This window comes from Epinephelus moara, chromosome 21 (assembly GCF_006386435.1).
Source record: "Epinephelus moara isolate mb chromosome 21, YSFRI_EMoa_1.0, whole genome shotgun sequence".
Lineage (NCBI taxonomy): Eukaryota > Metazoa > Chordata > Actinopteri > Perciformes > Serranidae > Epinephelus > Epinephelus moara.
In genome coordinates this window covers 36476116-36501945 of record NC_065526.1, presented here as the reverse complement: position 1 = coordinate 36501945, position 25830 = coordinate 36476116, and the positions used below count along the sequence as shown (strand labels likewise).

Here is a 25830-nt window from a genome sequence, read left to right as displayed (position 1 = left end):
ACACTGCTAGTCTCAGCAGATGAATTTAATGATTAAATTGTGGAGAATCTAATACCAGGTTCACACTACACGATATCAGCCCGATTCTAGCCCGACGCAGAGAAGTACGGTGTCAGCATGGATTGTGAACGACACAATAATCCATCGTTTCTTCTCGTGTAGTGTGTCATAGTAGATGACAACCAACGCCACGTCTGGGACGCCTCGCAACGTTCCAACAGAAAGTCTAGCATGTTTGATTTTCTTTTTGTCATTCACGACTTCACCCATCACAGTGTCGCTTTGACCAATAGGAACACAGTGCAAAATGCTATTGTGGACAACTGTATGACAACAACACCCAGCCTCTTTGATATTTCCTCTAGGGATGTTACCACACAGAGTAAAAATGGAAAGATGCCAGCATGAAACAGCAGAGGAACTTTATCAACCTGGTGAGTACTGCCATTAGCATCACGCTAGCAAACAATGGTATCTCTTCATAACGGAGACAGACATAAGGTAAGAAAATGAAAAAATAGTGGCGGGGCTTTTACTCACCACAACTGCAAAAGGTACCAGCTTAATTTGAAAAAGACTATATTATAAAAGGGCCGTTATTTATTATTCACTCTGTGTTTTTATGTGTTTACTTTTTATCTGCTCCCGTTTGCCTTGATAAAGTTAATGCATCGCGCCGTCATTTCAAACTCAACACTTCCTGTATCTGTTTAAAATTAAAAGCCCCTTATAACTTCCTTTGAGAGAATCCCTTCATATTCTAGAAAAAGCTTTTATTGTGAAACATTTGTAGGAACTTGTTGTGGAGGATTCAGTGACTTGTATGTTTGCATACGGTATTTCAAATTTAGCTCCTGACATCTGCTGGCACTTTTTCACATTACTACAGCATTTCAGCTGGCACATGAACAGACAGTGACTGAAATAATAGCAAATAATGTTTGTTTTGAACACTGAAGCACATAAATCTATTCCATTAGACCCCAATATCACATATTTATATCAATATGACCCTGAAAATAAGCATAATAGGTCTCCTTTAAAATTGCAATAGTGTATTGTGACTAAAGTATTGTGTTAATATCTATTGTGGATCCTCCGGTGATTCCCACCTTTACTAAATACTGAACCAATTTCCAAGATTGTTGTTCTCATAAGTCATTTAGACACAAATACATTGGAAAATAGGGTCCAGGTTGGAAATGTACCCTTTAAAAGAGATTTTCCACATGAATGGCGTTCCTGTGTATGTAGTTAACAGACACATAAACATCAGTGTTAGTTGGAGAACACAAATAAGAATCCGAGTCACAAACACCTTTTTGAGCTTTAGCTGTTTTTTACTGAAAAACTGTAACAGGGGTTGGTGAACCAGGCACCTCTGTAGCATCACGCTGCTACTGTACATACAAGACAACACCCACAGCACAGTCACGATTATACAATGCTTCTAATCAATATATTTATCAATATATAATGTATTGTATAATCAACAGCTCTGGGTCACACCATAGTGGGGTCAGAACGTGGACCAAAATGCTCTCTCTGTGTGGTCAATCATAGTTGTGGTACATAGGACCCAACCAGAAAACATCTGTCAGGTTTTCTTTTTTGGCTCCTTTTTATACGAATATGAATTTTGCTTTAACTTTATGGATGTCAGAATTTCGATTCAGGTTTGTTTCTCACAACCTATTCTATGTTCCACGCAGAGAAAGCTTTGGGCCAGTGAGCATGAAACATTTTAGATCATCACACATCTCAGGTGAGTCGATTAGACCAATAACTTTATATATATTTTTTTAAAAAGCGACAAGTTTGTGGTGTAAAAAGACAATAAAATTAACAGCATGGCTTTATGTCCGTGGACTCTCCACACTCCAGGCCCAGAGGTTCAGTGATTACTTTAGGATGATGACTGGTGTGTATACAACAGAACTGGTGGCCAACAGGTGGTCCGAACAAATTAAAGGACACACAGTATCCTCACAGGGCGGGGATCACCAAACACCAAAGATCACAATTCACCACCCTTCACTTGAGTAAAAGCATTAGAGAGGTTTGTGACAGAGCCAGCAGCTGGGACATCCTGGACCTGAAGAGAGGACAGTGTTGCCAGGGAAACTGAGGACACTTCATGTGAGCTCAGCTCAAGCTTCAGCAACAACCCTGTTTTCCTATTAGTGTGTCCAGAATGCCTCTAAGCTGCCAGCTGTGTTGCTTCCTCTGGAATAATCAAATAACTGCCTGTTACCAACATTAGGACTTTGCATCCAATCATACCACTCAATGGTGATCAAAATCATGAGAACTGCTTCACTACAGAACTACATGTCCTCCATACCTGGGTCTAACACTCTCCAATAGGCATGTGAAAAAACAGCCCATCAATGCCTATAAATTCCCTCTGGTTCCTTGTGCATCCATGAACTTTAGAGGAAAGTAAGACATTGGGCCTCATGCAAGAACCACATGTACCAACAGATTGTTTGTTGAAAGGGGAACTACACCAATTTTTTGAATGCAATTCCTATGGTCTTAAACAGTCCAAAAATAATAATAAATAGGGATGCAAGATAATATCAGCACATCATCGGTATCAGTCGATATTGGCTTTAAAATAAACTATGGGAATCTGCCAACATCCTGATAATTTCGGTACATCATCAGTATCTGCCAGTATTGGCTTTAAAATGAACTGGCCAACATGCTTTTTCTTATTTTTCACAATGACTGAATATTACATACATTGAAAAGCATTCTGTTTCATGTCTCCATCTGCTGGTGGGCCATCACAATAAGAGTATGTATGCATAATATGATGATAATTTCACCACAGAAGGGTCTTGATGATCACTAAAATTAAGTGGGCAAAAAAGTGGATATATCAATTTTGGTATTTGTTATTGGCAAAATAAGTTGTTATATATTGGCATTTTAGATGTCGATGACGATGTAGCCTTGAAATTCAGCCACTTAACGATCCTTCCTTGACTGTGACAAGCACCAAATGAACTGGGAAAGATGTTCTAGATCAGTGGTTCCCAACTGGTGGGTCGCATTCCAAAAGTGGGTCATGGACCCATTCTGAATGAACCGCATGTGACTCGCAAATGTGTCAAGTTTGTAAAAAACACACTTTATTTTAAAGTACAGTGAATAGCAGGCACAGAGCGACTGAGTGACTAACAGACAACTACTTGACAAAGACAGCAAACTCGCTCGATGTGGCCAAGCGAAAGTATAATGCTGAATGAATTAAACTGTGTGGACCTCAAACTAATGACTAAGGAGAAATCTAGACCCTGTGGCTGGACCAGTTGGGAACCACTGTTCTAGATGACACTGAGTCTTCCTTCTCTGGTTACTGGCTTTGAGAGAGAGGGGCTCATGTTCACAAATATTGAACAAATTTTACTAGGCCATGGAAATAACATATTGGAATTCTCAATTTAGGTGGTGTTCCTTCCTAAGTGTCAAGTACAAGCCATTAAAGAGAACTTGTTGAATTCACTTGTTTTCAGACTTATGAAACAAGAGTCATAATGCCTTAACCTCAGTGAATTTGGAGTTTAAAGATGATACGTAATAAACTGAAATAAAATTCCGTGATTAAAATAACATGATGCAAAATTAATATTCTGTTCACCATATCATCACTGTGGCTTACCAATGTACAGATTTTATTGGCATATTTCAGCAGGTAAATTCTGTTATGCCTGCAGCTATCTCTGGGTCTTTATGTAGGTTCCTGTTCAGGTGAACATTCTCCATCTCACTAATAGTGTGACATCAATTACTGTATAGTTTTCTCTCTTAATGACTACCATGTCTCCCTGACTGCCTCCCATCTAAATCATGCACCTCTTTGCTTTAGAAAGATGTTTTTAGTGTCTAACTTTATGTCACACTATTCCATCCTTATTTCTGTCCCAGTACGGTGCCGCTCTTAAGGAATGTCATTGGCTGCTGTATTTATACTTTCCTGTATTGTTTTTTTGAGTCATTTATCAATGACACTACTAAATTACATATGTTTTTGTGTGCTTCTTTCTGACAGCAGAATTTGGAGCTCTGCAGTGTGAAAGTTACCCACACGCGAACCAATTGTAGAAGCATCAATCAATGATCACATCTCACAAAAGCTCATCCCCTCTTTAACAGGTGACATTCATCAAGTTCAAACCAGGGATGTACAACAAGTTGGTGTTTGGTGAACAAAACTTGGAACACTCGAACAAGAAAACCTCACCAAAAAATGTCAGACAAGTTTAGGATAAGAGTAAGAAAACATTGCATGAGGCCCAGTGAGCAGCTTTGTTGTGAAGCAGCTGGTGAGATTCTGGTCAAAACCAACTGGTACAATGTGAAATGTTAGAAAATAAGCTTGTTTTAGATAGACAGAGTTATATTGAAACATTCCCAAGACATTCTGAAAGACCTTCTGTGTGATTCAGCATATCCCACCAATCTCCACTAGGGCTGGGTATTATTTTGAAAATAGTGCCGATATGATACTGGAGTGTCAGTACCTTAATCTGAGAAATACAGGTTATAGTTTTCTATGCAACCTATTTTTTTATTTGACAAAAGAAGCCACATTTTTTAAGTAGTGAATGACATCTGAACACAAGCATTTGTGCCATAACTGAGCCTAAATAAAATAAGTCTAAAATTAACAAAACTTTGGTGTAAATATGAATCTGGAAACAAGGTCACAAATCTAACCAGGTCATTTATAAGAGCTTTCGATACTCTATGCAAATGATACATTTTCTGGTGGTAGTAAAAATGTATGGAAGATAAATACCCAGCCCTGCCCTCAACTTTTGGAAAGAAGGTATTCACCTGTCTGTCACAGTCTCAAACATCTTAACCGAAAAGCTGTGTGGTTTCATTTTTAATCGGAGTGTGAGTCATCATCTGGATTGTAGAAAAGGAAAACCGAAAAGATAAGATTAACTATTTCACAGTCAGCCTGCCTGCAGCTGAAATGTTCAAATGCTCAGAATCATAACAACATAAAACACCATCAGGCTTGGCTCTAGAAGCAGAGAATACATGAAGTTTTTAGGAGATCATCCTATTTGGCATTGTACTAAAACAACAAAATAACTGAAAATGATCATTTTCTAGAGGTTCCTTTGCTAAGCTCTGGGGCATTCGTGTCAGAAACAAACACATTCGTGGAGTGAAGTTTCAAGTGGTACATTCATAAAATAAAGGCTGTTAACAACAATAAAAAAAGAAGGGGCAGGGAATCAGGGAGCTTCCATGTGGCTTGTGAATTAGAAGGCTAAGGTGCAAAAGTGCTCAAAATGTCCTGAGTCAAATCTCACCTCCTACTCTCCTGACACTACAACATGCAGGAATGGCTTAATAATAATCACACTTCTTCTAAAGTAATGCATCTCAACATGAAAACCTGAGGGATTTCAAAATAAAAGCTCCTAACAAATACGATGCATTTAAAATCAGAGAAGTTCTCTTTGGATGGAATGATTGTATTTGCTGCTTGGACATTTCAGAAAACAGGAAGTCATGAAGGCAATGCCCTCATTTTGAAGCTTGTGTACAAATCTTCTCTGATTAAAAGATGGGGAGAGAGAGAGAGAGAGAGAGAGAGAGAGAGAGAGAGAGAGAGAGAGAGATGAACCCTGAGTGCAACAAAAGGCAAAGTAGAAAACTCAGCTGCTTTTTTTACTGTCCAACACAAGACAAACTGAAATATATACTAAGCAAGATCACTGCAGGTGTATCAAGAAATGTCAGAGGATCCAGGACAGGATTCTTGGCACAAGCAGAGCTGCACTTGGTCTGTCTGCTGCTCTCAGAGGAATTTTACACACATTTTAAGACCCAAGATTTAAAGTATAATAATTCCAGGTCTTGTTAAATGTTTTAATTTTAGTATTTTTTATCAACATTTTCTAGGTTAAGTTTAATTCAGTTTATAGCTAGCTAGTTATTATAAAGCTTGTTGCTTCCTGAACAGCCAAAAGACTGATTGTCGACAGCCTGACAAGCTCGAGCTCCACTGTGCCACCTCAAGGTCTGATCCCAACACAAAGTGATATGGCCGAATTAAGCCGCACATCTCTGTGAAATATTTAATATAGAGTCTTGGTGACATAGTGACCATACTTGCAGGGCTAGTTGGTGAGCTGCTGTGGCTGAGCTGATCATTAACTCAGTAGCCAGCTGAGCTAGTGCAAGTCAGACACAATAACTCAATATCTTCTCTTTTTTCTCTCTCTCTCTCTCTTAGATACTTCATTCACCATGGAGGCATGACATAAAGTTTTCTTCACAAATTCAGTCATTTGCGGGTGAAGTATTCCCTTAAAGCTGCTGGTCTGAACTCGGGCACCCATGATGTTAGGGTAAGGGAGAGAGAGAACCAAGGGGCTAAGCTGTATGAAACTATAGGGTACACAAGAGGCTCTCAGGAATGACAGAGCAGATTATCAAGATATCAAGGTACAACAAAATCAAAACACTAAAGACAAGGTGCAATGCAAAGAAAGGAAACAAAAATAAAGCTCACTGACTGCTGTGTTTCAATCTTTTTAGAATTCTGCAACCAGCACAGATGATATGGCTAAAATTCCCACATTATTTAATGTTGTATAATTTACCTGCATGCCAGCAGAACTTGTCTGTTAAGTATCCACCTTGGGTGTTTACTAGGAAATGTCATTATTCCTACTGTCTAACAAGTGGAAATGCAAGAAAGACATGCTGCCCTTAGTCCACCAGCATCCTGTCAGCCAAACAAGTTCCTAACAGCTCACATACCACTGCTAACATTTCTACTGTTGTTTTGTATATGTGCTCATTTGCCCTCCATTAAAAAAGTAGCAACTTCTTTAGATCTATCAAGTATTGCTATTCTCTACAATTTAATAAGACATTATATATGGCTTCAACGTTGTATATCATGTTGAATGTCACATATTTGTCTGTCTCTGCTGTTCCTACACACAAAAAATCCAAAACAGACATCTATTAGAAAAATGACTATATGGGAATGTCAGCATGCAATGAGAGACGATATTGGTCATTTGAAAGACCGGCTGTTTCTCAAATTAACTGAAACTGAAAACTGAAGACCTTCACAATAGGGACAATTATATTCAACTTACATGTTTAATCAGCTACACTGGCAAAAGCTCTGCTATCCTGCAAGCTATAGTGTCGACCCATAGTTGAATAGTGGATTATGTCATGTTGGAGACCCAGATAAAACATACTGCAGTTGCATTACACATTTCTGTCCTCAAGTAGTTGTCCTACTGTATATTTAAGAGACAGGACCAGTAAAACAAGATGATGAAAACTAAAACTCTGCTACAATTAAAATTCTATACACCTTCCTCAAGTCTGAGCACAGAGACTGTTTTCACTATGACAAAGAACATGTAGAAAAACAAAATGAAGTTTAAGTCCACATAGTCACTGAGGGACTTTCTGCTCACTTGAAACCGACTTCAATCAGGACTTCCTGAAGGATTGTAGAAGTCAATCATTTTCATTCAGCATCCACAAGCTACTACCAAACTCACTGAAAACCATGAAAGCAGAGAGGTTTGTGCTAAATGGCTGATTGATAAAAGCAATTGGAAAAAACTCTAAAAGAACCTCCTCAACTAAACTTATTTTCAACAGTTAATGTGAGACCACAACACGAGCTGATGTTCGACTGAGCGGCTACTCACTATGGATGTATGTCAACCATTTTTGGAATGTGAAAGAAAAGCAACAAAATGTATATCTTCGCTCTATTAAAAACATTTAGAAAAACATTTTCTCCAGTGTAATCACAACTACCTGTCCTCTTCAAACAATAGAAGATGGATTCATTTTGTAGCTCTAATGATTAAGTAACACAGCTTGACACTAGAGTCTGCAGTGTGGCCACAATGACATAGTGTATCTAAAATTAGTTTGCAGATATACAGATGATGTGGTGGTGATTGTGTGGAACCTGTTACTGACTGAGACTTTGTCAAACTTTGGAAACAAATAGACACCACACCACAGCCAAGCCCCTCAACTACCAGCTGTTTAAGGAAGTGTACATTACACTAATTTTTCGCAAGACAACAGATTACCATGGAGGAAGTTTTGAGTTTGCAGAGAAGCAGAAGAATTTAAGAAAACAACTTTCTAATATAAGCCTATTGCAAACAAAGAGAGAGCCCTCTGCCAATGAGGCAATAAAGGCCAAATTTGAGAATTTACGGTAGACTAAAATAAGATGTGTTGAAAAGTACAATGGCATGCTGAACATATTAAATATTAAAATGATGTTGTCTCAAAACAAATGTTCTTTAATTCCACCAACCTTGTCCATTAAAGTCTTAAACCCAAACTGGAGTGTTTATGGAACCTGAGCTACACCAGCATGTATCTCATGAGTGTAAACACAGCCAAACATAGGACCTTCACCACCATACCAGCTGGAAGAGCCACTTCACTGAGATTCAAGTTTAACTACACCACCCTTTTGACTGTGACAGTTTGAACCAGTATGTGACAGACAGGTGATCTCTCCCGTTTCCATTACGGTCACATTTCAGTGAACCAGTGTAACAGATGAGAAGTACTGTTTCATAAATCAAAAGTTTTCCATCAAGATGTCAGAGGGAAGAAATTAAAAATCTTAAGAACTCATCTTACCTCTCATTTTAAGTTTCCAAAAGCTGATTGGCCTAAATGGGTTAACTGGTAGTATTTAGGCATGTCTCCCACTCATACATACATAAATAAGTTGGCATACATTCAGCAAAACCATTTCCAGATGGAGGATATATTTTTCCACATGGGGTGACTGGGAGTTTCCGCAGGATGATTAAGTTGATCTTCATCTTTTCCCGGAAACAAAAGTAAAGTTTTCCTCTCAGCTCCATGGCTGAACAGTCATTCCAGCTGCTGTTCCATGCAGTCCAAACTCAGCACTTTTTTTAATGGAATATTTATTTTCTGAATATTTTCACACCACGTCCTACTTTGGTCCGTCTCATATTTACAACCACGGTTATAAATAATCACTAGTCTATTTGTGTGCGTGTGTGTGTTTCTTCCCAGGGTCTAAAAACGATTAATGGTCAAGTGTTGCACACTGAAATCAAGGTCTGTGTGTGTGAACACACAAGAGGCATTCCACTCCAGTTCCCTCCTACAAAGTGCTTGTTTCTCTGTGTGTTTTTATGTGTGTGTGTTTCTAAAGCGTGTAAGGTGCAGGTAGGCAGCTCTGTGATGATTTGAACGGGCAAGCTGAAGTGTGAGGGGAGTCAAGCCAGCGACTGATTGGCTTTACCAAATGTTCGTCAGCATAGTCTGTTGGCTGAGGGTAAGGGGGGAAGGTCACAAGGCCTAAAAAGTCGCTGAAAAGTAGAAAGACGAGGAAGAGGAGGACACTTTCCAACCCATTTTATTCTCTTACTAGAAAGAGGGGCTTTAGGTTCATTATGAGGTCCAAATTACAAGTTGACTCGAAATCTCTTGAGTTGTGGTGTGGGTGGAGGCCAATAACTAAAGGCGGGGAGAAAACCTTTTGGTCCTCAACAGCAGTGGGTTTGAAGTGGTCGGCCTCTCCCGGTGTGGGAGCTCTGTGGCACAGAGAGGGAGCAGGGACACTTCCTGTCAGGATGATCGGCTTGCATTCCATTTAGCTGCGTTGTTCATGCTAGGCTGAGGCTTTTAGGAAAGCCCAAGCAATGGCTGAGGAGTGGGTGCAGATAAAGAGTCCACCTCTGGGTGGCTGTGGATGACAAGGAGAGCAGTTTTTTCACCCACTGCTTGAGTAAGGTAGAGTTTAAGTGACTGGCCTACCCCTGGTTATTACTGAAGGTAGGAGTAGGAGTGTGATGGCCGTGTTGCTGGGTTGTTTGTTCAAGAGGTGACAGTTTCTCCCTTGAAATACTTCAAATAGTTCTGAGCCCATGTAGAGGCTCATACATTGGAGAAACAATTACGTAGGCATGAGAGTTTAAAACTCATCCTTGGCTGAGAGTTCAACGCCCGACTCGCTGGGTAATTCCTCGGTTAGGAGGTGGAGTTCCCTCCTTTGAATAAATTCTGGACCCAGGCGAGGGGCGTGGCCTGATGTCAGGAGTCATCATCAGTGTCCTCTATCAAAACCTTGGTGTCACGGGTCTTGGACCTGGAATGGGGGAAAAGGAAGAAGGTAAGCATGCTGATGCCACTAGCAGAGTGAGAGGTTCATTATATGGATTATTAATCCCACATTTTGTGTCTTCACACTAATTCCATTATGTTTTATTGCTGCTAACTACTGCAACTACTACAACTAACTACCTTAAAGTCAATTAATTGACTAAGTTCACACACAGAGAGGATTACATGACCTAAGATACCAATCACTACAAACAGCAGACGTCATATATTACAGAGTAGTTTTCACAAACAGCCCAATAGCATTGCTTTTATGGAGAACATTGAACAAAATGAGATCAGAAAACCTTGGATCAAACCACTTACTTTAGCTTATGCTTTATTGAATACACTGGATCATATTAGGAGATTATGGCAATTAAAATTAAAATTACATAAATAATGAATCAGAATAAAGAATTACATTTTTATTTTTTCCAAAGCAGGGACGGATACATTTTTTCATTGACATTCGAGTCAACCAAGTGTATCGGAAAAACTTAAGAAACAAAACTGTTGGTGCGCACTCCCGCCATGAGAAAATCTGTAAGAACTGTAATAATTTAATGAGTCAGTTGATCGAAACTATTTAACCCATGCACTTTAACATCAGTGTATGAAATAACTAGAAAACAGTTTGACTGGGTCAGCCATTCAACATCAAATTTATCTGGGCACATATTTTCTGTTCAGTCCTAAAAAATACTTTCCATAACTTCAGGGGAAAAAAATGCCAAAATTGAAGCAGAAGAGGTCGAGATATCCTGACTATTCTTATGTCTTAAATCAGGGGTGGGAATCTCAACATTCAGTTCTATTCAGAGGTCTACAATGCAATTACAAAATTATTGATGCATCAAAATTTTTGACATCTATATGATTTCTTTTTTCTAACTGTACTCGCTACTTCAATAGGGTTAATATGGTCGTGGTATCAAGGTACACCATGATAACAACCCTTCCATTTTCATTCCTTTAAGGGTCATTCTGACTGATAGTAATAATAATTCTGTAATACCGTGAAACCACAATATTTTCAGAGACAGCGTACTGGGAAAAACCTCATACCGTTGCAACCCTACTTTTAAACAGCATACTTATAATGATCCGTAATTAAAAAAAAACAAAAAACAAAAACAGATTAATTACTACCAAAACTTTTGATTAATACAATAGTAGTAACACATAGAGGAGATGTGTTAACTCGAAGGTTACATTTTACAACACAGAGCCATTCCTTAGTTCCACCCCTTTTTGCTTTAGGCTCAAATAACCCGTTGAGCAAGCCTGGTATCCGTGACCGGTGACCGTGGTAACTAGTTACTCTTAGCTGAATGCGTCGTAGTTGCACGTAGTGCCGAGCTTTTGAAGACACAAACAAAACATGTCTGTGTCCTCCTTAAAAAAAAAAAAGCCTTTAATTTAATTTTACTTCATCAATTTCAAATACATACTCATCTGTTTTTATTATCTACGGCAACCATTTTCATAAATTACTACAAGCAACCATGGTGCATTTGGCTGAAAGTCACCAGTTAACACAGTCACTTGTTAAAATGGCCGCAGAACCTTGGTCAACTTTCCTCTTTCCTGTTACACTCAGTGCTAGATATGCTATGTGTTAGGGTTCTCTATGTTGCATAAATAAGTAGCTAAAACAACTATCATCACGATCTGAACAGCCTTGTCCATATTAGGCCCAGACAGCACAGACACAGACACAAAAGTCTGGCTCGTTCAGCTAGCAAGCTAGCATAGGGTCGCTATGATACATTATACAGAATGCTGTCTTACATTAACTACCAGGCCCCCATGTTGCTCTGCCAAAGTATGTCTTTGTAGTTAAAGCAACAAAGGTGACGAGAAACCATCTGATACACACTGCAGCACCCAGATAAACAGAACCAGTTCTGCCATGTTTATTTATTTTTTGTCAAGCTTGCCTGAACTAGCAACAGTAATTAAGGGGGGCGGGACATTGGATCGGTCAAATTACAGCTGTAAGGAACACAAAACCTAGTTTTACAGGTGATCATGATAAAAAGAATTTGGTTTTTAATTTTCTGATTATTGACTATTCTGCATGGAGACAGAGAATTGCAATGCATATAAGAATTATTTTTTCTACCCACCCCTGTCCAACACTACTGTGGATCCTGTGTTTTCCAAAAGGCAACTTGATAGTGTCTGTTGTTTGACCCTTCCTGCCTGGTTAAATCCCACTTCTCTTCAACTCTACGCCCATTCGGTAAAACAGGCTTTAAATTTCTTATTAATTAATTAATTAATTAATTAATTAATTAATTTATTTATTATTAATTTGCTCCCACATCACGCTTGCATCTGTTGTTGTTCAGACTCACTGTGAGGCCAGTCGTGGCCTGCGTAGACTCATGCTGTAGCTCCTCTTCCAGCTCTTCTTGCCCTGACGGTTCCTGACTCCGTCCTCCTGGTCCATCATCTGTTCCAGCAGTGTCTGGTCGTCAGCATTGAGCGGGGCCACGCTGATGTCTCTGACAGCCCTGAACTCACCACAGTTATTCAGGTGCTCGTTCTCTAATCTGAAGAAATTCCACACAAAACGCCTGGGGAGGAGAAACGCTCACTGTCAGTAGCAAATCTTTCTTACATACCTTACGTCACATATTAAATATTTTAACAACAATGAATAACAATGATTCACATCCTTATGCCAGCCAGTGGTCATCACATACTATATCAGCTGTTACAAATGTTTTCTTTAAAGTTAGGAGGAATATTATTATGCTATAATATAATCATTATATCAATGGCATAAAATGGTTGCAAAATGACAATAATATTGTTTGTTGCAATTATTTCTGGGACAATATCTCATCCAACAAAGGCAGTTATTGTTACATGCTTAATCCTAAATTCTATTTCATGTTTCAAATAATTAAAGTAACTGCTTATCAGAAGTGTTAAAAATGTCCATCATTTGCTGTTTACAGTTTTCAAAAAGGAGAACGTATTCTACCTTTGCTGCTGACGACTAAAAACATCTTTGGGTTTTAAAGATTGATGGGACATAACAAGCAATTTGAGGATGTCTCCCAGGGCTCCAGGAAATAATCTCTGACATTTTATAGAAACATTCATAAGTGGAAAGAAAAACTGACATATTGACCCAGAGGGAATAAGAGGAGTAGAAAGTAAGAGATGAAGAAGGAAACTTTAAAAGAAAGAAAGTTGCACTTTCAGTTTATATCCATGTCTGTGAAAACATGGACGCATCATCACACACATTTTCCACCAGGCAGCACAGAAGATCTATACCATTAGCACAGTTTTAGTGTCTCCAATTCAGTATCTGACCAAATGTCAACCCTTCTGTTCCCGAGGTAAGACAGTGGGTAATAGCCAGAAAAGTGTTTTTGAAGAACATTATGCTGTCCGTCTCAGTGACCGTGACCTTTGACCACCAAATTCTAATCAGTAGTCCAAGTAAATGTTTGTGCCAAACTTAAAAACATTCCCTCCAGGTAGTCTTTAAATAGTGTGTTCATGAAAATGTAATGGATGAGGTCATAGTGACCTTGACCTTTAAGCACCAAAATGTAATCAGTTCATCGCTGAGTTCAACATTTGTGCCTAATTTGGAGAAATTCACTCAAGGCCTTCTTGAGATATTGTGTTCACAGGTATAAGACAGACGAAGTTGCAGAGACCTTGACCTTTGACTCATGATCACCAAAAATGATTCGGTTCATCATTGATGCCGAGTGAACATTTGTGCCAAATTTGAAAAAATTCCACATTCTTGACTTATTGTGTTCACGAGTATGGACAAACAACCTGAAAACATTATGTCTCCGGCCATGGCTATCGCTGGTGCGGAGGCATAAAAAGTCAGATATCAGAATGATTGTTCATACCTAAAGACCTCCATTGGGGCTAGTATAGTTGCCAGTATGTCAGAGATGCCATGGATCCCAGAGACTCTGCTGAGGGTGATTGTTAAAGTCCATGAAAAACGCAACAGCACATCTTCCACTATGGCACTGTAGTAATAGGCCTGGAATGAGACAGAGAGAGCAGGGAGAACACATCATCACATGATCGGGGACTCACACTGAAAGGATCAAACTACTGGATGAGTCCCTCTCTTCTCTGTGTGGACAAATACCTTATGTGGGTAGACTATCTCCTCTCTCAGAAAGGTATTTTCTCCTGCGTTGCGGTCAAACAGGCCCCAGTCCATTTTCAGATCCCAGACCAGTGTGTAGCATGAGCTGACCACTAAGCAGCCGATATACAAGTAGAAGAAGATCTGGGCGTCAGCGTGAGCTTCGGCTGAGGAGGAGGAGAGAGAGTAGAGGTTGAGGTTAGACAGATGGTATAGCATCAAATTGATATGTTTAAAAATGGAAACATCAAGCAAAGATGTTTGCTTATTTGGTTTTTAATAACCCAGACAGCTGTATTTTTCATTTAAAGGAGAGAATATATCTATGTATGTAGACTATCCCAAAATGATTCCAAGCCTTCGAGTGATTCATACTTTAATAAAATCTTTATGCTATTAGTTTGGCTTCTGATGCACAACAGGAAAAGCTGCTAAACATACAATGGAGAACACAGGCAACAAAGCCTCACTAGGAAATAAATATAAACCTGAAAAAAAAAAAAATCCTTTTTCTTAAAGGAAATAACCCACTGCTGTAAAAGTCTGTTTTGTCTTTTTATTTTATTCTTATTGTCTGAGGCTTCAGAACTTCTAGTCAGCTGTCATGCAGAACTGCAGCACCAACTGTAGGTGGTGTGGGGTGGCAGTGAACACTTTTACCCTCTTCCAGACCTAAGGCATCCATTGGGACCAATCATGTTATGCTATCTTGTCGGTAATAATGCTCCAAATCTAGGCTAAAATTTAACGAGGGAAAAAGTGGCATGGCCATTTTAACAGGGGTCCCTTCACCTCAAGATATCTTTACAGATATGCCAGCTTTATTTTATCCCATGCAGTTTTGGACAAAACCCATGCATTTTTCACATGCAGTACAAATGTATTATTTTTGCTTATTGTACTGGACTATTTCTGCATACTGGGGTTCCTAAACAGTCTTGGAATTGCCTGAATTTGGGTATGAATGGAAAACTGAGACTCTTGTGGATTCAGTGAGCCCAGGTTAATTAACGTGTGATGATGTTAACCCCCTTAGTAGCCATTTCATTGTAGTGAGACATTAAAAAAAGAAGAAGAAGAAAAAAAAAAGAAAAAGACATCACTATATAAAATGATCTATTGTGACCTCTAGGATAATCACAGCCTCGTCAAACTTTCCAAACATGCACTGGAGACCTTGGGCATTCAAGAGATTTCATAGGTACTTTGACAATAAAGAGGTTTCTGAGCAGTTTCCAGAACAAAGGTTCTCACAATCCAATTGTAGAATCATGCAATTCTTACAAAATCTCCAAATGTCGTAAGATTTTGATACCAAATCACAGCATGGATTTTTCTATGGTGTTCCTAAAGGTCTTGGAGTCTTAATGTGGCATTTTGGAGGGATTTTTCACCATTTTTATCAATACTCATGTGGTCAAAATGCATAAATTTAGCACCAAATCTGTGTAACAATCAACACAAAAATTGCTTCAGTAACTTAGAAGATATAATTGAGAATGAGAATATCCATCATGTACTTCCATTATACATACACTCTAAACTTTCAGTTTGAATAGGCTTCTAAAGAAAACACAATGTTTTTTACAGATTTGTGACAAGAAAAGCTACATCTCAAATGAATCTTAAGGTTCCCAGCTTTGAGATTATGTATACAACTTCAATGGGGCATATACTGTTTACCGCTATCTCTGATGAAGATCCCCTGTCCCACTCCAACAAAGACAAAAATGAGTCTCTGGTAGGGTGAAGGGGAGTAGAAGAGTGGGGGAACTAGAATATGGTAAAAGCTGTAAGGTACCATGAATTTAAAAGCTATTATTCAAATAATGACCAGCGTGGGCAAACATCAGCATAACAGAGTCACGGTGCATGGAGTGTCAGATGAGAGATGTGTCACGTGTTACATTTTGATGGTCTTATAACATACCAGCAATGACAGGAATTATGCTCTTTGAGCTGCCGGAAGGGTTTTAATGTTAACATCTGAGTAGGAAGTGATTTGTGACATGACCCCAGAACAACAGAGTAACAGGGAGGAAGTGAAAACAGTAAAATAGTATAAAATTTGAAAACAGAGAGACATCTTACAACATTATGAACAAAAACATGAAAAGGCAGGGAATAATGGAAATATTTTTTTTCTGTCTATAATAAAGGGGTGTGATAAGTAATGGATATTCCAATCAAGGTCTCTGTACATTGAATACAGCAAAGACGTGTAGTGTATCTGAGTTTCCATGCTACCTTTATGTGTGCTGTACAGGGCAGCAAAGGTGACGACAAAGAAGGAAGTTGAGTATTTCCCAGCATTAACCAGGTGAGGAAAGGCCCGTTTGGTGTCACGGTAACGTCGCAGACACTGGACGAATCGGAACCAAGCAGGAAGACACTGGATCACCGCACGGACGCCATACGAGTAGGAATTACAGACATCTCTACCTGCAGAGGGTGGCATGCAGACAATGTGGTTATGATGAGTTGTGGGTCCATCATCACTGAATCAGAATCTTTGATTGTTCAGTCTTACCTTCACTGCTGATGAGTCCGTCATGTTTCTTCCAATCCAGCTCAAAACTGTAGAAACAGATCATGTACTCCAGATCCATCAGAACCACACCTAGAGAGTTCAACTGGTCAGCAAGCCAGAAGTCTGCAAAGCCAACACGATGAAATGGAGCCGTCACCACCCGAAACTGTGAAAGAAGGGACACAGAGGACAGTTTCTCTTCAGAATCCTGAACCAAAGCAATCATTAGTGTGTTTGTTAGGGTGGAATACATAACTGTTCTCCACTGATTTCAAAGTGAGTCCATTCGTACTTGGTCTTTATTAAGGGCGTTGTGATGATACTACTTTTAAGTTCTGCACATTGTTGATTCCTAAAAGCCTTCACCAGACTGTCACGCAAAATGCAAATTACTAATACAATAATTCTAATACATTAATCTTTGATATAAAATACACTAGCCCCAACAACCCTCATACAATGGCATTTCAAAACTCACTGTAGGAGAATATAGAATATAGTCAGGGGTTCACATCTGAAGGAATAAAAACCCCATTGTTTTTGTGCTGTGTGATTATTATTAATATTAATTATTCTTCTTATAATTATTGTTCAGAAATGTTTTCGCAAATTCCCGTGAGATGGTACATCTTACATAAAATTTTCACCAATGATTGGAAGCTGTGTGCAAATGGTGATCAAAAAATATAATGCCAATCCGCTAGATGGGGGCGCTATAATTAAGGTCAAGGCAACTCTTTTTTGAAAAGGCCACCCCACCATTTGTCGGACTGACGAGAAATTCCACAACATGTCCAGGTGAATGTGTTCTAAGAAAGCAGCAAGAACCACGAAGGTCCGCCTGACTAAATTTTTCACCATACTGAGTTTTTTTGAAAAACATATTTTTGACATCTCCTCCTAGGCCGTAGCTCCGATCTGTACCAAAGTTTCTGTGGTATTGATTATTGATTGTTGCAGCTCAAGTATAAAGTCTGAAGCATGGCAGAAAATATCAGAGAGGTTGTGGATACCAGGTTTGTATTAATATAGTGATTTTGTAACAAAACTCTGGAAATGTTAAACGGTGTACCTTTCAAACAGTCAAACACTTGAAACATGTTTATCAACAATTAACTAAATTTACTGCATCAAATATACTGAATATTTGAACAAAAAAATGAAAGGTGGTGACAGAAACATCAAATGAAAACAAACTTTTTTTTAAAAAACTTTGTAATTGAGTGATGATACCAAGAGTTTGAGCAGCCAGAAGCGTGACTTGTAGTAGCAGGTCTTGAATGGGTTGATGAGGAAGAGGAAGAAGAAGCCGTAGAGAGCGAGAGGATTAGCCTGCATCGGTACCATGATGCTATCCCTGAAGAGACAGGACAGCAGGCTGACGCACCACAACACCCCCAGCAGACCTGCAATCTGCGTGCACACACACAAATTCAGTCACAATATTTATCACTATCAAAATATGCTCTTTAATCCAGAGGGACAAATGAACATCCAGTATATTAGATCGTACAAAAAGCAACTGGTAGAAATGCTCATGGTTACAAAGTTATTATTTTCATTTCATTTTGAGGGTTTTGTATTGAGCTACAGTACTTGTTGTGTTTGTTAGACAGCAGGTTTGCATGTGTGTGCTCAGACCTCAAACAGATGTTGATGTGACAGATTGTTTCTGGGGTTGAGTTCAAATATGAGTACATGGTTCACTCCTGCCTGCCTCCAGCCGTACGTGTTGATGCCTGGAAGATAAAAACAGTGGGACTGGTATTTTTGTGCGCTTATTTTGAACAGGAAATCGTTCAAGCTTACGTGGTAGGGAAACGTGTTTGTTTGTGTGTGTGTGTGTGTGTGTGTGTGTGCGTGTGTATATGCATACCTAACAGGAAGAGGAATTCTATTAACAGGAAGCCTCCTCTGTAGATCCTGACCATAGGCCAAACATCAGCACTGCGGATCACCACAGCTCCTAGTGACAGGTAGAGAAACATGGGAAAAGAGTGTGTAATGTATGGAGAGAGGAGACAAAGGAAAAATGAGAGAAGAACAGAACACACACACCAGATCACTCAGTGCCAACTTATAAACTACTTTATGAGGCAGAAGTACTATCATAAAAATAACATCGCTCCATGCAGCATCAAAGTCATAATGAGTGTAGCAGATTTTCAAATGTTGACATTTGGTTAGGGCTGGGTATCAGAATATCATACCTTTGAGGTATCTACTGAAATAACCCAGTACCGAGTAATATCAAAACTTCTCCAGTCAAATGATACCTGCATTTAGGGCTGGGCGATATGGCTTAAAAAAATAGTCACATTTTTAGGCTATATCACGGTACACAATATATGACTCAATATTTTGAAAGCTCCTCTAAACCACTGTGGACTACTAAAATACATAATTATTAGATGACCTACAGTTACAATAAAGTTGATTAATAAAGTAGCTAGTGTCACAATCAAGTTCAATTAAGTACTGTTACAATAAAGTTAAATAAAGTACTGTTATAATAAAGTTAAAAAAGATAGTGTTATAACTAAATAAATCAAAGCAGAACCATTGGTGCTTTTCATTGTGAAGCACCCAGCTCGACTCAGGCCGAAAGTGTTGATGTTTTTGCTGTGAACTTAAAGCCTCCGGTCAACAGAAGTTAGCAGTTAGCACGACGTTAAACCGTTACCACGGTGCCTTTCAACATGAATATTTATTCATTGTGAACTAGAAACACAGTAACAGTTATCCAGTTTATATATTTATAGTATTTGCAAGTCACACTGGTGCTCCACAGTTAAAGAATGCAAATAAACAGTCAGAGTCTGGAGCCCTGCAATTAACAAAAACAAATGCTTTGTCTGCTCACACTATCATTAAACTCATTAAACTGTTACTGCAGCGCCTTTAAACATGATGATTTATTTACTATGAGCTGGAATCAAAGTAACAGCTCTCCAGTTTATATATTAATAGTATTTGCAAGCTGCACTGGTGCTCCTTGGTCACAAAATGCGAATGAATAATAGCAACCTGGAGCCCTACAGGTACAAAGACATGCGCTTCGCCTACTCACACTGTCACTCTGGAGAAACTGATCTGGGTGGGCGGGGGAGTGTGTGTTATGTATCATGTTTGTGAGTTTTCTGCATGTGTCTGTGAGAAGGAGAGAGCCAAAGCTTGCAAGTGAACATGTAGCCCACTTAGTAGGAAATACTAGGATATATATCGTGTATCGTCATTCAGCCTGAAAATAGTGGGATATGAGTTTTTGTCCATATTGCCCAGCCCTACATGATAAATTAAGTATTTTCGATGTATCACCCAGCCCTACCTGCATCCTGTCCTTTTTGTACCCACATCTATAAAAAACAAACTATTTCATGGTTTTGCTTGCAGCCAATCACCACAAGCATTCTTTGACATAATGTAACATGTATTTGGCCCACTACTGCAGCAGCTACAACCAATACAGTCTATGGTGTGGTGAAGTTGAGTGCAGTGTATTTTAAAGTGTTGGCAGTTCAGCGAGAAGAGATGCCACCAAAATGTTTGAAAGTATGGCTACACTACAATCCTGTGGTTTCTGGTGGAATTTTACACAGTGCTTCTATTCACACAATGGGTAATAAATGAAGTAAAAAACAAAGGTATCAAATGAAGTACTCTCTTGGTATCTGTATCACTTTGAGGGTACTGGTATTAGTACTGGTATCGCAATATTTTTAAACGATACCCAGCCCTACATTTGGTGATGTAATATATTCTAAAAACACAACAAAGTCACAAAATGATTTTGTCCAGTTTTTTTATTACCTCCGCCAAGGAAGTTATGTTTTCGCCGGGATTTGTCTGTTTGTCTGCAAAATAACTCAAAAAGTTCTGAACAGATTTTGATGAAATGAAAAGGAACAGATGATACAATTTTGGTGGTGATCGGTTGAAGCAAAGTGGATAAAATAATAAAATGGCGGGAAATCCGAGCTGCTTGGCGGAGGTCTGCGCTCTCCGAGTGCTTTTCTAGTTGCTACTTTTTTTCCAATATTATCGATGAATTCTGCGTCTATGAATGAATTTTATTTTATGAATTTTTGTCTCTACAGCATGTTTAGAAGAAGTATACTGAGGACATTTTGACTTATTTTTATTTGAACAAATCAGACAAACTGACATGCAGAGAGAACAAAAGCCTACTTATTCTAAAACCTTAGTAGCCCACCATATGTCACAATGTAAAGAACATAAATAGGTTATTCCACTCAAGTCATGAAACACACTAATTCCTAATACTAACCCTGACACTACTGTGTGTTCTGCTATGATCAATGTTTGCCAAATATTTTAAGTACTGTATATTTCTGGCCTGGACACACTGGCAGTTGTTTTCCAGGAACTAAAGCCTGAGTCACTAGATGATTAAATATTTCAAACCTTTAAATCTTATATTCTTAGATGCACAATTTTTATAACAATTGTTTAAGAGCTGAATGTGTGTATTACCTGTAATGACCACAGTGACTATTAAGACAAGGAATACTCCACAGTAAAGGCCGACTCTGAAAGTGGTCCAAGCAGGAGCAGGCTGTAGGAAGACACAGACACACAGTCAGAGCACGACAACACAATTAGTAACAGGCCCAGCTGCCCAGGAGTAATATATATACCTACTGATCTACTATTCAAATTTGAACACACAGAAAACTCAGTCACTCTATAAAACTCATAACACGAATGTCCAGAGAAGTACATATATATATACATATATCTATATATCTATATCTATATAGATATAGATATAGATATATAGATATATACACATATATATCAGGGTTATTACAAATTGTGGACATGCAGACATGTCAAAAAACTGGACCATCTTTCAGCATAACCACATTCTCTGAGCTTGTTGTTCATTACCCAAACAAATAAGTCAAACTAATAATGAATTTGAAATTGCATTTGCAACTTATTCTTAATGTAGATGTCATACATGTAACAAAAAATAAAAAAATAAAGGTCTCAGTGTAAAGGCATAACATGGTCTATTTGTTTGGATAGAGTGGACAGCTGTCACCATGTACAGTATAATAATATATTACTGACTGTGTAATTTGAGAGAAGTTTAGTTTGTAGGGTGATATTGGGTGCAAAAAAAAGAAAGAAAGAGAAAAGAAACAGAGACAGAGAGAGGAATCTATTAGACAGACCATCTTAAAGTGTCAGCAAAATTCATAATGATCGGATTTGTTTGTTTCCCCCCAAGGAAATACAAACTTATTGGGACAGCAATTATCTGGGTTCATTTCATGACAATTTAAATTGGGTACTTGGTCCGTCACTTTGTTGGCAACTGTTAGGAAAGGGAGCTTTCTGTGGGTGAAAGTTTGATTATAAGCAGTTAACAGGACAACAGGAGGCCCTTGGAGGTCTGATCCTTCATAGAGGAAGATCAAGTGACAGCAGGGCATGTTGAGTTAATACTGACTGATTGTGTGTGTGTGTGTGCATGCGTGCGTGCGTGTGTGAAAGAGTCTGACCTGTGCAGCTCCCAGAGGAGGTACCCTCAGCCTCTTCATGGCCCTCTGCCTGTCACCGCCTTCCAACTCTGTTGTGACCAATGCCTGAAAGACACATAGAGAAAGAATTTTGAGGGTTGCTCGTTACCTAACTAATAATAACTGATCACTGATGGCAGGTAAGTTTTTCTTACTGTTGCCTTTAAATTACATATTGACATTGTATAAACTTCTTCAGCATTACTGTAATTGACCAGAGCAATGCCAATGAAGCATTTATAAATTTGAGCATGTTTACACTAATATCTACATGTGTGTGTGTGTGTGTGTGTGTGTGTGTGTGTGTGTACGTGTGCACCTCAGTCTCAGAGATAAGCTGTGTGATCTTCTTGCATGTGTAAAACGGAGCCACTTCAACATGGGCCACCCTCCAGTCAGCCCCCCTCGACGTCTCCAAAATCTTATCATGCTTCTTGAGGATCTTCCTGAAACCTGTGAAATTCAGGTTCTACAGGGACAGGGACACAGACATGGATGGTGTTTCATGAAAGAAGATTCAGACCTGTCAAAAGCAGCTGAGTAAACACAGTTGATGAAAGATGTCAAACTATAAGTGACCTAAATATGACAAAAGGCTCTACATGTGGTTTAGCTGTATTTAGTAAAGCAGATCGAATGCAAACTGAATGTGCAGTATAACCCCTATTTGCACTGACTTAAATTATATCTCTAAAATTAATGGCTTAATCTACAAGTGTAATTATAACCACATCCTGTTGAGGATTATTCCATTCATTACTTAAAGCTGTTTGAACTGATTTGTCTCAGGGGCCGGGAACAAGCTGAAAACACATATTATAAAGCTGTTATGACAAACAGGCTAACAAACAGCTGCTTAATTACAAATCCAGCACTTATCTGAAGTTGTGTTTGTGTCCACATGATGAATGTCAGTCCAGTATTCACTCTCTTTACGCTGTTCTTTATCAACTCCTGAGGGGAAATATCTGGCTCTTTAGCTGCTAAATGCTCCACTACGCTCACCAGCTAATAGCTAGATTTGTCTTTTGGTGAAGGACAGGTAGTGTACAGTGGCTTTATCAGTGTTTTGCTGTAGAGCAGTGAGAGTAAACTAAAAGTGCCATACCATAATAATGAGCTAAAAGAGGCTAGGTAGTTCAGTAGAGCTGAGAGGAACTGCAAAGTTAGTGATAATTCTATGATGGTTCATCACTATGACACCTTTCACACTTCACATAGTCTATTGATCCATTGTTAGTATCAACGTATTGATAATGCTGGGTTCAGACTACACCACATTTCTGTCTGCTCCGACAGTCACCATATCAGATTATTTAATTGTGGAATCATAAAATCTTGCTGTGACTTGGCCGACAGACATGACTACATGTTGGTCCGCGACCAATCATCACTGGTCGTCTTTCATGATGTGCATGATGTCATTGGATTATTCTTGTCATATTTTTATTATTATTACTATTATTTCAGTCATTTTGGCTTTTTATGTGCCAGCCGAAACGTTAATATTGTAATGTAAAAAGTGGCGGCAGATGGCAGGAGTTACATTTGAAGCATGCATGTGAACTATGCAGGTCACTGAATCCTCTACAACAAGTTCCTGCAAATGTTTCACAATTAAAAGCCTTTTTTTAAGAATATGAAGGGATCCAAAGTTATTAATTAATTTATTTAATTTGAAATGAATACAGGAAGTGTTGAGTTTGAAATGACGGTGTGATGCGTTAATTTTAACAGGGCAAATGAGGACGGATTAAAAGTAAAAATAGAATAATACAGAGGGAATAACAACAAAAGGCTTGTTTTTTATGTAGTTTGTTTCAAATGAAGCCAGCACCCTCTGCAGCTGTGGTAAGTAAAAGCCCTGCTACTAATTTTATTCCTTTATACCCTTCTCTATTATGAAGAAACCACATTCTGTGCTAGCCTGATGCTGTTGGCAGAACTCAGTGGGTTGCTTAAGTGCCTCTGCTGTTTCATGCAATAATTTTGCCTTTTTACTCTGTGTGGTAACATCTCTACAGGAAATATCAAAAAGGCTGTGGTGTTGTTGCCCTACAGTTGTCTACGGCAGCAGATCGCTCTGTGTTTCTATTGGTCAAAGTAACGGCTGAGGAAGACAAAAAGAAAATCAAACATGCTTGACTTTCTGTCCGGACATCATGAGGTGTCCCAGACATAGCGTTGGTTGTCGTCTACTGTGATGCAATACAACCAGGATAAAACAAAGGATTATCGCATACGACACATAGGCCAACACAGTACGACGCCACGTTGTGCTACAATCCGGCTGTTATCATGTAGTCTGAGCACGACACAATTTGTTTAAAAAAAACTGCACTGACAATGGCAAAACTGGTCAAACTAAAGTTAATATTTATTGTCCTCTTCACATTTTTGCTGTGAATTAATTTATTAATATCACATCTATAGCAGCCACAACAAAGACATTACAATCAGTTATCTGGCCTAAAACACTCTCTCTCAGCCTACTTATGAATAGTCTGGTGAGCCTTTTCAGGTTGCAACAGCTGTATGTATCAGCCTGTGAGCCCAATAACCCAATAGCTAATGGCTATTATGCTGTATATATTATATGAACTTTATAAAACAAATTTTACCTTTTTTAGGGTGCTTTTTAAACATCTTGCCAGGGACAACAAATGAAGATTAGCCTGAAGTCTAACTCTGTTTCTTCAAATGTCTTTAGTCTGCGTGTGTGAATATGCACCTGATAGTTCTGCAGCAGTATGAGGCTGAGGTAGAACTCGGAGAAGGCCAACTGCAGGTCCTTTATGTTTCTATGTTTGCATCGCTCTTGCTGCGACAGGGCAAACACCGTCTTCCTCCTCCTCAGGCCCCGCCCGTTAGCCCAGCTCTCCCTCTGAGCATCCAATGATGACTGCAGCTCGTTCTGCAGTGTGGCGAATCGCCGCTGAGCCTCAGCCAGCTTTTCTGGAGGGAAGAGAGGGAAAGAGATGAGGATGATTTTAAAGATAGAAAGCCTCTGCAGCATAATAAGCAAAACAAACTGCCAGAGCTATATCTAAATGAGAGATTTCTAGCTTTAAAGTATATGAATGTGTGTGCGTAAAGCAGAGGCAGTAGTTGTCGTCATTACCAGAGTAGAAGGTGTTGATCTTGGCCAATTCTTTTTCACATGTCTGGAAGAACTTCTCCTCAAACTTGGCATAGTACCTCTTAACGGTATCCTCATCTGTGACTGCAAGAAAATACCAGTTGTTAGATTAGTGAACCTTGAAGAACAGAGTGAAGACTATTTGTCTCACAGCACTGATCAAACCACCTTAATGAACCTGCATTTACATAGAGAATAAACAGGAGGACAGAAAGGGAAGGTGAAGAGAGGACAGCAAAGGCACAACAAGGACAAGCAGGAATGGAGGACTGAGTGTGTGAATGTA

General features: G+C 39.0%; 1 protein-coding gene across 1 annotated transcript in view; it reads right to left on the bottom strand.

Moving 5' to 3' along the window:
- Positions 1 to 1319: 1319 nt before the first annotated feature.
- Positions 1320 to 25830, bottom strand: part of LOC126408818 (xenotropic and polytropic retrovirus receptor 1 homolog) — a 65499-nt gene continuing 40988 nt past the window's right edge. The window contains exons 3-16 of the mRNA XM_050074520.1: positions 25527 to 25628; positions 25137 to 25360; positions 22725 to 22874; positions 22388 to 22471; positions 21351 to 21432; positions 18733 to 18822; positions 18498 to 18595; positions 18090 to 18269; positions 16857 to 17022; positions 16574 to 16768; positions 14327 to 14493; positions 14076 to 14215; positions 12543 to 12764; positions 1320 to 10168 (exon numbers count right to left, since the gene is read on the bottom strand). Coding sequence (XP_049930477.1) covers positions 10114 to 10168; positions 12543 to 12764; positions 14076 to 14215; positions 14327 to 14493; positions 16574 to 16768; positions 16857 to 17022; positions 18090 to 18269; positions 18498 to 18595; positions 18733 to 18822; positions 21351 to 21432; positions 22388 to 22471; positions 22725 to 22874; positions 25137 to 25360; positions 25527 to 25628 — 1955 coding nt within the window. The 3' untranslated portion in view covers positions 1320 to 10113. The remainder of the gene's footprint in view (positions 10169 to 12542; positions 12765 to 14075; positions 14216 to 14326; positions 14494 to 16573; positions 16769 to 16856; positions 17023 to 18089; positions 18270 to 18497; positions 18596 to 18732; positions 18823 to 21350; positions 21433 to 22387; positions 22472 to 22724; positions 22875 to 25136; positions 25361 to 25526; positions 25629 to 25830) is intronic.